Raw genomic sequence first — 12884 nt, 5'->3', positions numbered from 1 at the left:
GTGGACCCTGAAACCATCCCCATCCCTGCTGCAGTGCAGACCTGTGCGTCGCACACTGCCCTCCCGCCTTGCTAGGCAGCCCAGAGCCGGGGCTCCCTGCCCACATCCCAGACTGGGGAGGCAGCTTGTGGAATTAGCGGACCTCGGTCCCGCCAGTCTGTGCTGTGTTGGGCAAGCCCCTTCCCCCGGTGATCCTGATGCTTCCTAATCCGTAAAATGGGCAGAGTGCCAGTCACTTATCTCCCAGGGCTTTGTGAGGATTAGAGATAATACCTGTAACATCCCAGCAGAGTGCTTGGCACACAGTAATGCTCAGTACATTGCTTTTCCCTTGGGGGAGGAGGGGGCACCCTTGGGTAGGGATGGAGCAGCAGGAAGCTTATGGGGGTTTGTTTGCCCGAGACAAGCATTGTCTGGATTAAACACTGCTCTTGACCCCCGCCCCACTCTTCTTGAATCCCCTGACCTTCCGTCTTCCCGGACCCTCTCCATCACCTCCCGCCTCTTCTCCTCTGCCCTGCATCAGGGAGCTACGCCTGGATGAGCCTCCCCGCTCCTGCTGGAGCTCCCTGTGCGGCTACCCCCAGCAGGTGACCCAGGTGCATGTCCTGGGGGCCACTGGTCTCAAGGACTCCCCAACAGGTGAGCTTGCCTGGAGAAAACCCCCAGCCCTCCTCCCCTCCCAAGCCACAGACACAGCCTCCAGAGCTCTCCTGCTCTCACTCATTGAGCAAACCCATCCTGACATCCACTTTGGGCCCAGCCCTGGGATGAAGCTGGGTGTATAGAGAAGAACACGCTCTGCCTCCTGCCCTTGGGCAGCTTCCAGTGTGGCAGGGCAGTCAGACACAGGGACAGGCAGCTAGGAGGGAGGGCTCAGGGAAGGCTTCCTGGAGGTGGGGGCCTTTCTCCAGGCTGAGGAGGTATTAAGGTATGAAGCCTGGTGAAGGAAAGTAGGGGAGAAAGGTGCTCCGGGCAGGGAGAACAGCTTGGGTAAAGGTCTGGAGACCAGAGATTACCAGCATGCCCCCTCCTGCCTCTGGAAGTTAGGGAGCTGGCCAGGCTCTGGTCTCCCTTCTCCTGAATACACGAGCCCAGGCTTCTGCTTCCAGACATCTGTCTCATCCGGGGCCTGTCCCAGCCCCACCCTCACCCCGTTGCCCACTCCCTCTTTCTAGGGGCTAACTCTTACGTGATCATCAAGAGTGAGGGGGACAAAGTCCGCTCGGCCGTGCAGAAAGGCACCTCGACGCCTGAGTATGATGTGAAAGGCATCTTCTACCGCAAGAAGCCAAGCCAGCCCATCACTGTGCAGGTGAGCCCGCCTGTCTGGGGTCCCTCCTGGGCCCCCCGCCTCATGCTTCCGCACTCAGAGTGGCTGGGCCCAGCATGGCAGGGCCTTTGACAGGGACCCAGGAACACTGGGTTCTGGTTCCCACTCTGTCTCCGACACGGTGTGGCCTAGGGAATTTTCTTGCCTGCCCCTCCTGGTACCCCAGAGTCCCCTCTGTGGGGTTGATGAGTTGGATTAGCTGTAGGGATTGTGGAACACAGCAGGGTCAGAATCCCGGCCAGGGACAGTGGTCATCTCTGCCAACCTTGCCCCAAAGCCTTGGGAGTTGTTCCTTTAATTCCCCTGGTGGCAGATGGTGGGGGTGACTATTGTCTGAGAGCAGGGGATCAGAAAGCCAGGGTCCTGGGCACGGGCTTCCTTCCCCTCTCAGGCCAAGGGGACCACAGTTCTGAGCTCATTGGCAAGAAGCCCTGTGTCCCTGGAGTCCAGGCCAGCATCTCTCCCGGTGAGAAACCATCTGTAAACAAACGCTCGGGTATCCTGGGGGAGCTACTGTAGGGTTTCCAAGTTTTTTAACACTGAGTCCTACCGGATCAAATCACAGACCCATAGATGTTTGGGCTGGAAGGACCCTTAGGAGCCATTGATCCAAACCTCATGTTGAAGATGGGGAAACCAGAGCAGGGGGTGTATCCCTTGTCCAAGGTCACCCAAGGTCAACATCAGAGCTAATAATGACAGATTTAACTGTATACATGGAGGGGAGCTTTGACATATGGGAGGAAGCCTGAGGCTCTGGCAGGGGCATGGCCTTGCCCAAGGTCCATGGTGAGGCAGATGCAGGGCTCCTTTTCCTCAGCCCAGCCTGCATCACAGGAAGGGGAGTCAGGGCTCTGCCGCCGCTGTCAGCAGCCCTCACAGACCCATAGTCCTTGTCTTGGAGATGGCCCCCAACCATCCTCTGTCTCCTTCCAGATCTGGAACTACCGAGTCCTGAAGGATGAGTTCCTGGGCCAGGTGTACCTGAAGGCCAGCTCGGACGACCTCCAGGCCCTGCACACCCTCCACCTCCGAGACCGCAACAGCCGGCAGCCCAGCGACCTGCCGGGCACCGTTGCTGTGCGCGTCCTCAGCAGTGCCTCCCTCACGGCCATCTGATACCTGCCCGTCTGCCTGCACCCACAGTTCTCACCACCATCTGCATGTCCCCAACCAGGCCAGGGACCAGCCTGGGAGCCGGGACACTGGCGTCCTTTTCCCAGCTTTTCCACTGACTTGCTGTGTGACCTTGGGAGGTCTCTGTCCCTCTCAAGGACACTTGCCTCAGTGTCCCGAGGACCCCAAAGCATTCCCTTCTCATAGAGGAGTCTTCTTGCCTGAGATTTAAAATAACCCTCCCTACCCCAACTGCCACCATGGCTAAGGGACTCCATCCGTTGAAAACCTTTTCCCAAGGCCCTGCTGTCTGCCAGCAGAGTGCCAAGAAGATGTCACTTGTTTACACACAAACTGCCACATCCCCAAGGCCCACTCTTGCCCCTTGTGTCCCAGGCCTGCCCCAGTGTCCAAGACTTGCTTTCTTTGTCACCTACATCTGGTTTTCTAGCCACCTTGAAAGGACTCTTGGCTCTGGGGTTCCTGCCCAGGCTAGAATTTGGGAAATGTCCAGGTGACATCTGTCCATTCTCGAATCCCACCCACTCACCCGCCCATCATGTATTTATTCAAAGGAGATTTGCCAAATGAATAAACGATGCCCATGAGACTCCATGTGGAGCCGGGCCTCTCCTCGCAGCTCTGCGAGGTCCGGCGTCCGTCCTGGGCCTCGCCTCTGCTCTCAGGTCCTCTCAGATACAGACGCCCAGAGGAGCTGCAGCCACCTTCTCCTTCTAGGTTCTGATTGCATTCCCAGCCTCTGGTTTAGGGTCCCCGGAGAGGTGGTGGAGAGGAAGGGCGTCCTGCCTCCACTGCCCTGACGCGGGAAGGAGTGTGTCTGATGTAGTGGGCCAGGCGGGGAGAGACCTGAGGGGAGGCACATGCCCCCAGGACCCCCTCTGCTGCAAGACCTGGGCTTTTCCCGGGAGCAGGGACTCTGGAGTGGTGGTCTCAGGTCCGCTGGCATCAGTTTGCACATTGGGCTTGACAGGAGATGGTAAATCCATTGTCTGACCAGAGGCCCTTCCACCAACATTCCCCCCAAAACGTAGCTGAGGAGCCATAACCCTCTTGCTGCCCGGACCAAAACGCTCCTTTTAGTCCTCAACGTTTTATATTCTTTCCGTTTTAACTCTCAATTTTAACCAGGGGTTTTTAAAGGAAAAGTGAAAGCCAGAACCCTTTTTTCTTCTTAAACTCCAGTTCCTGTGATCCTCTGATTTTATTTTGATTTGCTTGGGGAGGGACATGGCGAGGTCATACCTTCTCAGAGGAGGTCTGGAGGTGGATGAAGAAGATGGGGGTTTGTACTTGGATGTTTTACAAGCCAGCACCTGCTGTGTTCTTGGAGAGTGTTGGCGCTGTGACCAGCTTTGGATCTCTCCTGTGCCCTTCTCAGGCTCCAGACCAGGTGAAGTCAATGAAAAAGTCCAGTTGGTTCAAGATCAGGAATTCCTGTGGCCTTGCTGGGAATTCCTTTGGGGAACCTGACTTTTCAGCTCCAGATCTGGCTCTTGGGTGCAGTGTCCTGGCTGGATATGCTGGATTCTTGACTTTGCTGGATTCTTGACCCCTCGCTCTGGCTGGCTCTGCTCCTGTGTCCTGGCCCTGGGTCGCGGGAGGGGCCAGGAACTGAATGACGAGGAAGACAAAAGGATTCCTTCTCAAAAAGCTGGGACTTCTCCTCAAGAACCCGAACCTAGGGTGAGGACTTTGTGTGTGACCAGGAGCAAGTTGCTTAAACCTCCTGTGCCTCGATTTCCCCCTCTGCAAAGTGGGGCCAGTGATTATCGTTTGTCAGCACTCTTACTTACAAGTGCTGTATAAGGGCAAAACAATACCCTTTCTCTATGTATCTTTGTATGCGTACACACTATACACAGTCATGTAATCACCACTTCTCAGTGTCTGTTTGAAAGGAAGACTCCTGAGTTGGGTGGAGCGTCGAGGGCCGGATAAGCCAGCCTGGGGCCTCTGGGGCCGACACACGGGTCTTTGCTCAGCCATGTCCACCTGGGCTACGGGGGCAAACCAGGACCAGCTGGCAGACCTGTGTGGGCTTCAGCCTGGGGGCCGGGCATTGTGTCCCTCGACTCCCTTCTCAGACAGAAGTGGTTCGGCAGCCCTGCCCCTCTTGGTGGGCCAGGCTGGCTCCTGGCCGTGTGGGGATCCTGGTCCCCAGGAGGCCCTGGGGACTGGGCAGGTGAGGATGGAGCTCTTTCAGGCTGGGTCCGGAGGGTGAGTGGGGAGAGCAGCTGCTCTGTTTGCCTGGTGCGCCCTGCAGCCCACGGGGGCCTCAAGTCCCCATGTGCAGATGGGTAGGGCCCCTGCCCCACAGCACCCCGAGCTGGGCTGCGTTCCCCGCAGGGCCGAGTGCAGGGTCAGGGGAGTGGAGACCTGTTCTGTTCTCAGAATAAATGTTACCACAATTCCAGAAAGGCCTTCCTGTGTCTGTCTGTCCCTCTGGGGATAAGGGACAATGAAGGGAATGTTTCCCAGGCCTGGGTGACTGTCCTCTGGTTAGAGAGCCACATGAGGGAGTTACAGCTGAGGCTGGACCCTGATGCCTGCCTGGTGGGACTGTGCTGGCATCATTGGGGTCATTCAGCTGTCCCTTCACCTGGCCTTTTCCCAAGTCCCGTCCTAGGCACTGGGGGCGGGGGAAGCAGCCACAGTGCCTGCTCCGGGGCAATGTACAAACTGGTGGGGAAGACATGCAGAGAACCAGTGGCGAGGCAGCGTGGGAGCTACTGGGTGTTCCCTGAGCCTGCTGGGGGCAGGAAGGCCTCTCCCCGAGCCAGTTGTGGAATAGAGGGGGGGACAGCCGCATGAAGGGCAGCCAAAAAGGAGATGGGCTTATGGGGGTACAGGTGGATGTAGGGGATCAGAGTGGAGGCTGTTGAGGGGAAGATGATGGCAGCTCGAGCCAGAAAGCCGGGGGTGGCGGGGAGGAGAAACCAGAGAGATTTCAGAGGTAGAGTGGACAGAACTTGATGGCTGGGTTGGGAGTGGGGAGTAAGGGAAAAATAAATGAACTAAGACCAAGATTTCCTCATAAGACTGGGAGACAAGGATGTGCTGAATGATGTGCCCACCTTAGCGTAGTGCCTGGCCGCTGGTGGGTGCTGAGTAGCTGTAGCTGGGCAGCATCTGGCGGGGACCACATACCCCCACGCCACTCCGCGCCCATCCCTCACAGCTCAGACCTGCGTTCTGCCTGGGGCACCATTTCCTCTTCGGGCCTCAGCTTTCCCATCTGTGTGAGGCTGACACCACTCGCCCACCCAGTCTGGCCGGCTCAGCAAGAGATGATTAGAGGGATGGTAGGTACCAAGTGCGGACGGCAGGTGGGAGTCCAGCAGTGGGGACAGTGTTCAGGAGCAACTCCGGTCATGGGCACCCGGCCAAGCACACTCCAGCATCCAGGGGTCTTCAGGGGTCAGGATCGTCGGGTCAGAGGGAGCCCCAGCCTTGGCAGAGCCTGGGTCCCAGCGCTGTCGCTTCCCACCCGCTGCTCCAGGCAGAGGCTGCATGCTCAGCCTTGCTCTCCAGGGGGCGCCATCGGGCAGCCGTGCCCAGGCGGTGGCGCAGTTGGGCCATTGGTCCCTCCCTGGGTCCCCCACCCCATCCTTTGGGTGGCAGCCAGGTGGCCCCTTCGCTGCAGGCACAACCCAGTTACAGAGAATCCAAAAGAGTACCTCCCTCCGCCCTGGCCAGACCTGTCCTGGAGAGGCCTGCCTGGCTGGGGCGGCTGCCAGGGTCGCTGCAGGCGAAGGGCCATGACGTGCAAGGGCCAGGTCTCAACAGGGAGTCCTCGGTGGCACTGTCTTCGCTGACGCTAATAACGAACATTTTGTTCACTCTCTTCCTCGTTTACCCTCCTCCCCTACTGTAAAATCGCATTTTCCACCTCAGTTTGCACGAGTCCCTGGTACATGCAGCATTGCTCCCAGTCAGCTGCTTCGAGAAGGTTTCCTGGATGATTAGAGACGGCAGGCATCCCGCGGCCCAGCCCCCAGAACAAGCTGTGGGGCAGTGGTGAAGTGATGAACTTCAGGGGGATGCATCTGTGGCGAGCCCTCGGGAAGTGGCCTGGGGCAAGGGCGGGGTCTGTGTGTGTGTGTGGCGCAAGGGGGGCTGAAAGGGCCAGGAGGCAGGGCTTGCTACCTCCTGCCCTGCCTCGCCTGGTCCTTTGCTCTGAGTCTCAAACAGCCATTTTGCGGAGAAGGAAACAGTCTTGGCAGACAGCAGGCAGGGGCCAAGACTCAGCAAATCAGTGACCAAGTCGGGATCAGAACAAGGTTTCCTGCCCAGGTGCTGAGAGCAGGTGGTGGGCATTACTGCAAATGACAGGAGGCAGCTGAGGCTGGGATGAGTGGCTCTGGGCCTGCTCGCACGCTGGTGCTGGTCGGCAGCACAGCCGAGAAAGACCCCAGTGCCCCGGCCTCCCCGCTGGGCGGCCAGGGCTCCGCCAGGGCCCTGGGCAGCACAGCCCGCCTCCCATGCTGATGTCACGACACCCAGACCTCGAAGGGCCCTCCGACTCCGCCTCCCGGGGGAAGGCTCTGGAGTGGGGAGGAGAGGGCAGCAGTGCCGGCCGGAGAGCTGCCCTGGGCAGGAAGGAAAGGGAGAGACTGAGAGAGAGACTCACACGGTGAAAGACTGCAAGACCCAGAGCGACCCCCAGAGCAAGTCACGGAGCAAGACAGAGGAAGAGGGGGCGTGTGTCTGCAGATTTTCCCACACCTGCCACCCCAGCTTCCCGAGCCCTCTGTGCAGGTGGCAGCTGCAGCCAGGCCAGTGGGCAGCAGGGACCCAGGTAAGGATGGGCTGCCCTCTGTCCTGAGCACTGGGAGAAGGGTTTGCTGGACGTCGGGGGAGTCATGGGCTCGGGCCACCCTGGAGCCACTGTCCCCACAGCCAATTGCTCCTGGTCTGGGCCCCCTGCCATCTCTGACCAGAGCTGGGACAGGGGGGCAGACATGCTGGGGGTGGCAGGCACAGAGTCCTCTGTCCCTGACTCTTTGTCTCCTTAGGCCTCTCTCAGCCACTATCTCTTTCTTTCTCTCTCTCCTTGGAAAAGTCGCTTCCTTCCTCTGTGCCTCAAATTTCCCATCTGTGAAATGGGAGATGAAGCCCCATCAGCCATGGTTGTTGGGAGGACAAGGTAAAACTGAGCATGGGTATAGAAATGTAAATACTGTTCTGTGTTCTCTGTTGTCAATTTAAAAAGCAATTAGCTTGAACAGGGATTAGTTTTTATTTTTAGGAAAAAAAAATGTCTATTTTGTAGCTTTTTCCTCACACGTGGCCCTTAAATTCTATGCCCTTTCCACCCCTCTCCACCCCCCAAAGCCCTGAAGGCCCTGGTTCTGCCCCTGGCTCTCGGGGCTCACACTGGTGCAGGATGCCAGCGCCACAGCTGGGCATCCTCTTCACAGACGTAGCTCCCCACGGCAGCTGCTTGCTGGCCTTTCTTGAATTCCCTTCTCAGCCAGGCACCCAGGCCAGGTGCAGGTCTCCAGAAGGACGGTGTACCTGCTGTATCCCGGAGCCCCAGGGCAGGGGTCAAGGCTCAGGTGTCAGGTAGTGTCATGGGCAGAGGATCAAATGCCCCAGCGCCTCTGAATGGACCTTGTGAAAAATTGATGCTCATCCTGGGAGGCAGGTAGGGGGCCAGAGGGGCCTCATGCTGGGGCCGATGGGCTGGGGCTGCTTTTGATCACCACGCTCAGTCCCACGAGTCCTTCCTGAGCTGTCCCTGGGCCTGGCCCTGTGCTGTGTGAGGTGATGGCTGAGCCCCACACCCTACCCTGTATCAACTCCTTTACTTTGGAAGCAGAGGTGGGGACAGACCCTGACCAGACAACAAACGCATATAGTCAGGGCTGGATAGAGGGAAATATCGGGGCTCTTGGCAGCCTGGGGACAGTCAGGGAAGGCTTCCTGGAGGAGGTACCATCTAAACTGAGCCATGAAGCATAGGTGGGAATTTATTAGTCAGAATTCCAGGCAGAGGGTCCAGTGTATACAAAGTCTAAGAAGTATAAAAAGGGCCAGCATATTTCAGGAAGAGTGAGTGCTGAGAATGGCCCAAGGGCAGGGGTGGAGAAGGAAGAAAGCAGAGAGAGGCAAGACTGAGACGCATAGTGCTGGGCCTTAAACACAAGATGGGGGAGGGATTAGAGCCCCCATCCTGAAGGCCGGGGGTGCTCTGGAAGGGTTTTAGGCACGGCGTGTCATGAGCAGGTCATGTTCAGCCTGACCCTCCTCTTGGGCCAGGCTGTCCCTGTCACCTGTACTCCTGGGGCAGCTCTGAGCTGGGTGGCCAGAGACCAAGTCCTAGTCCTGAATTTGTCCTGCCCTGCTGTGTGACCTTTGGCAAGTCTTGGTCCCTCTCTGGGCCCCTTTGCCCATATGTCCAGGGGAGGGGGCTAGACTTTCTACTTCTTAGGAGCCCTTTGGGAATCTCTGAATAACAGTAGTAAAAAAGGAGCTCAGCTGCTCTGGGCAGTGGAACTGGTGATGGTGGCAGAGGCTCAGGTCACACAGGCTGGGCTGTGACCAGAGGGAGAGAAGCCAGGGAGGGTTCCTCAGGGAGGAGGGGCTGGGGCTTTGGGAAGAGCCCAGGTGACCCCAGCCAGGCTCAATGCTTCCAGGGCTGGCTGGCTCAGAGGCTTGACATGGTCTCTCTCCCTGCAGAACTGTGTCTGGCCAGGCGGGCAGTAGGAGCATTTGACCAAGGACAATGGTGATTCTTCAGCAGGTGAGGGCTCCTTCATCTTCCTATCAGGAATAACCCTGTTGGGTGGCTCATCCTTCCCTATCCCATATTCTCTTATCCATGTTCTTAGCTGTAGAATCCCCTCCCTAATCCTTTCTTCTAGAAAACTTCTATCTATGCTTCAAAACCCAGGTGTGAAACTTTCCCTGACTCTCTCAGGGCCCATTCTCCCTGTGATGTGTCTGTTGGGGCCTCCCTTTCTCATTGCACTCACCCCACTGGTCAGAAATTACGTATTTATATACATCTCTGAATCCCCAGGTAGTCCAGGCAGTGGAACAGCATGTGCAAAGGCCCAGATGTAGAGAAGCCCTTGGGGAAAGGGAAGACAAAGTTGGCAAGTCTATTGAAGCCAGACCAGGAAGGGTCTTGAGCCTGACTGGGGAGCAGTGAATGGGGGATGACGTGGCCAGAGCTGCAGGCCCCGAGGGTAATATGGGGAAGAAGCAGAGGTGCTGCCTCCCGCTGAGTCCTCCAGCTCCCCTTCCTTCCCAGGGCCACAGTGGCCCCTGACCCTCAGCCCTTCCCCGTGATCAGCCTGAGGCTCTAATGAGCTCCTGGTCTCCAGATCCAGGAATGTGGGCCCTGAGCCAGGTCGGCCTGGCACCAGGCCCTTGGGCTGGTAGGGGTGTGTGCTGTGGAGGCTTGGCCAGTGGCATCATGTCCTCCAGGACCATGTGGGACCAATGGGCAGCCGTGCCCTGCAGCTGCGTGTTTGAGTGTGAGTTATGTATACGTGTGTATGTGAGAAGGCAGGCGTCAGGGCAGGATCAGGACAGACAGTCTTCTGTCCTGGGGCTGGAGGAGTCCCCCTCTAGAGCCCCTTGGCCTGAGAGCCTCTTCAAAGGCCCATCAGAGATGGCCAAGACCAGACACAGAAGGAAAAGTCACTGTCACTGAGTGTTTGCAGGGTGCCAGGGCCTGGGCTGCAGGCGGAGCTGGGTGGATGGGGACATTTGCAGACCCCAGAGGGAGGGCCTGGGCCACTCATAGCTCCCACAGCCGTTTTCCCTCAGGAGGCCTCTGACTCGCTGTCCACCCTCCTCCAACCAGCCCCCCTGAACGCCGGCCCATCTCGTCTGGCAGCCTCTGCTGGGAGCAGGTGGACCTGGCTCTGCCCACCCCTCCCACAGGAAGCACATTTCTGTTACTTCTTTGGTCCTGAATGAAGCCCCAGCTCTGGGGAGCCAGCCAGCCACGCAGCTCCCCAGGCAGAGCCCGCAGCCCTGGGCTCATCTTGGGCTTTGCTGTTGATAAATGTGCGGACCTGGGGCACGCACGTCCTTCAGCCTTCCTGAGCCTCAGTTTCCTCATCTGTAAAACGAGGATAAAAACCCTCCTTTCCCAGGACGGTTGTTGTGAAGATGAAATGCCATGGGGGGTTCAATCAGAGTGCTTGCCTTTCACCTGCCTACCAGGTCCGCCTCCTCCCGCCACCCCTTCCCTGTCCTGAAAGACAGTCGGTCTGCCCGAGCACTTGGTCCCTCTTTTCCTGGCTGACTTCTAAGTCCTCGCTGTGGCCAAGACTCCCTTTGGGACCCTTCCCTCCTCTGCCCACATTAGAGTCTGATCGCACGCCACCTTCTTTCCCTGCCTTCCTGGGGCCTCCTGGTGAGCCCAGAAACGGGGGACAGCCTTCATCCTGCTCCCCACTGCCTCCTCAGCTCCAGCACCAGCCCGCTCAGAGGTGGAGCTCTGTGCAGAACGAATGAACGATTGTGATTTCACCCTCATTTTGTCCGAGGGGCTGGGGCGATCATGATACCTACCTCAAAGTGATGTTAGAGAACAAAATATTGTAACACATATACAGCACTCAGCCCAATGCTGGACACAGCTCAAAAGAGTTTAACGGCCGTGGCGACTACTAGTAAAATCATATCAATAGTGTTCCTGTGTATGAGAATTTCCCATTCTTTTCTCTTTCACTTTACTTGGCATAAATATTTATTTGGGATAAATTCTTTGAGGAGACCTCAGAGAATATGATGTTTCTTGCCCCATGTGTAGAGTGTCCCAGTGTGGGACATATCAGTGACAGATACTCACCCATCCCTCCCTCATTCCTTCCATTCATCGATCATGCCAGCCTTTCTGAGCCCCACAGAGTACCAGGCGCAGAAAACACCTTCATAAAGTTGTGCTCAGAATCCAAATCTCTTCATTATGAAAAGATGTTATTCATTTGTTGAGGGTTCTAATTCTTCAAAAGCAGCATCCACATTGGTCCTACTATGTGCAGGGTACTCTCTATACATGATCTCATTTTATTGCCATAAGGCTGTAGGGTAGGGATCTTTGTGCCGATATTGCCGGTGAAGAAACTGAAGCCCAGATAGGGTAATTTATTTTTATTTTTAATTTTTTTTCATTTCAGCTATGCTTTTATTTATTTATTTTTTTAACATCTTTATTGGAGTATAATTGCTTTACAATGGTGTGTTAGCTTCTGCTGTATAACAAAGTGAATCAGCTATACATATACATATATCCCCATATCTCCTCCCTCTTGCGTCTCCCTCCCGCCCTCCCTATCCCACCCCTCTAGGTGGTCACAGAGCACCGAGCTGATCTCCCTGTGCTACGCGGCTGCTTCCCACTAGCTATCTGTTTTACATTTGGCAGCGTATATATGTCCCAGATAGGGTAATTTAGCCATGAGCTGGGGCAGGTGCAGACAGGATAGGGAGCCATGCTGGTGAGGGGGGCAGCATGCAGGCAGAGGAGACCTTGGGAAAGGGCTGCTGTGCAGGGCACAGGGCTGTGGCACAAGGAGCAGGCACAGGGCTCAGGGGAGGAGGTCAGACTTCCACTGCTGGGTGGCATTCGCAGAGCGTGAGCTCTTTCCTAGGGACCCTGTGGTAGTCTGGGCAGACCCATCATGTTGATGGCTTTGGGAGTAGGGTGGGAGTGTCTGGAGGTTCCTAGTGTGCCAGAGGCCACCTCCTCCAGCCACGTTCTCACTCACCCACCCAGCAAAGTGGCACTCAGCCCCTTCTCTGTACCAGGCTGGGCACAAAGGATGCAGAGATAAATTGACTGCTCCCTGTCCTGGGGGAGTTTCCAGACCAAAGGGGGAGGCAGCTCCGAAACACAGCAAGGGTGCCCATGAGCAGAACTGTGATAGCAGGAGGCCTGGGGGTGGAGTAGGGTGGGAGGGAGCCTGGGGATGGGGGAGGCTTCTGCCCCGCCTGCGGTACGGCAGGGTGGGGTGGTGATGTCAGGGAAGGCTCTGTGGCTGTTGTGGTAGCCCCTCACATACAGATGGGGGGCTGTGGTCTCAGGAGGAGGGACTTGCCCCACGTTGCAAGGCTAGCTGGTGCTTGTGAGAACCCAGAGATCTGTGGTACACGTGACCCACTTCTTTAGGACCTCAGGGAAGGCTGCTGTGCTTCGGTAAGATGTGATTTCTGGCTCTGTGGTGAGGCCAGTGTGGGGACTAGATGTACTTCGCCCAGATTCATGGATCAGAGTGAAGTTTGAAGATAAATCTGTGGACTGTTGATAACAGTTGGATTAAATCTTTTATTAAAATATAATGTTCTTCTTTGTCTGTTGTAACAATTCCTGATTTAAAGTCCATTTTGTCTCATATTAGTACAGCCACCTCAGCTCTCTTTTGGTTACTGTTTTCAAGGAGTATATTTTTCT

The 12884-nt window shown here is 56.6% G+C and overlaps 2 protein-coding genes across 3 annotated transcripts in view; both read left to right on the top strand.

The window, feature by feature from the left end:
* Nucleotides 1-4887, top strand: part of CAPN5 (calpain 5) — a 57919-nt gene extending 53032 nt beyond the window's left edge. For both annotated transcript variants that reach the window (XM_059930748.1, XM_059930749.1), the window contains exons 11-13: nt 527-642; nt 1179-1315; nt 2270-4887. In XM_059930748.1, the coding sequence (XP_059786731.1) occupies nt 527-642; nt 1179-1315; nt 2270-2452 (436 nt within the window). In that variant the 3' untranslated portion in view covers nt 2453-4887. The remainder of the gene's footprint in view (nt 1-526; nt 643-1178; nt 1316-2269) is intronic.
* A 4265-nt stretch (nt 4888-9152) lies between these two features.
* The window catches only part of MYO7A (myosin VIIA), a 105260-nt gene continuing 101528 nt past the window's right edge, over nt 9153-12884 (top strand). The window contains exon 1 of the mRNA XM_059930729.1: nt 9153-9215. Within this exon, the coding sequence (XP_059786712.1) occupies nt 9198-9215 (18 nt within the window). The 5' untranslated portion in view covers nt 9153-9197. The remainder of the gene's footprint in view (nt 9216-12884) is intronic.

Source organism: Balaenoptera ricei, chromosome 8 (assembly GCF_028023285.1).
Source record: "Balaenoptera ricei isolate mBalRic1 chromosome 8, mBalRic1.hap2, whole genome shotgun sequence".
Lineage (NCBI taxonomy): Eukaryota > Metazoa > Chordata > Mammalia > Artiodactyla > Balaenopteridae > Balaenoptera > Balaenoptera ricei.
The sequence above is the reverse complement of the archived record's forward strand: the minus strand, read 5'-3'. Positions and strand labels throughout refer to the sequence as shown.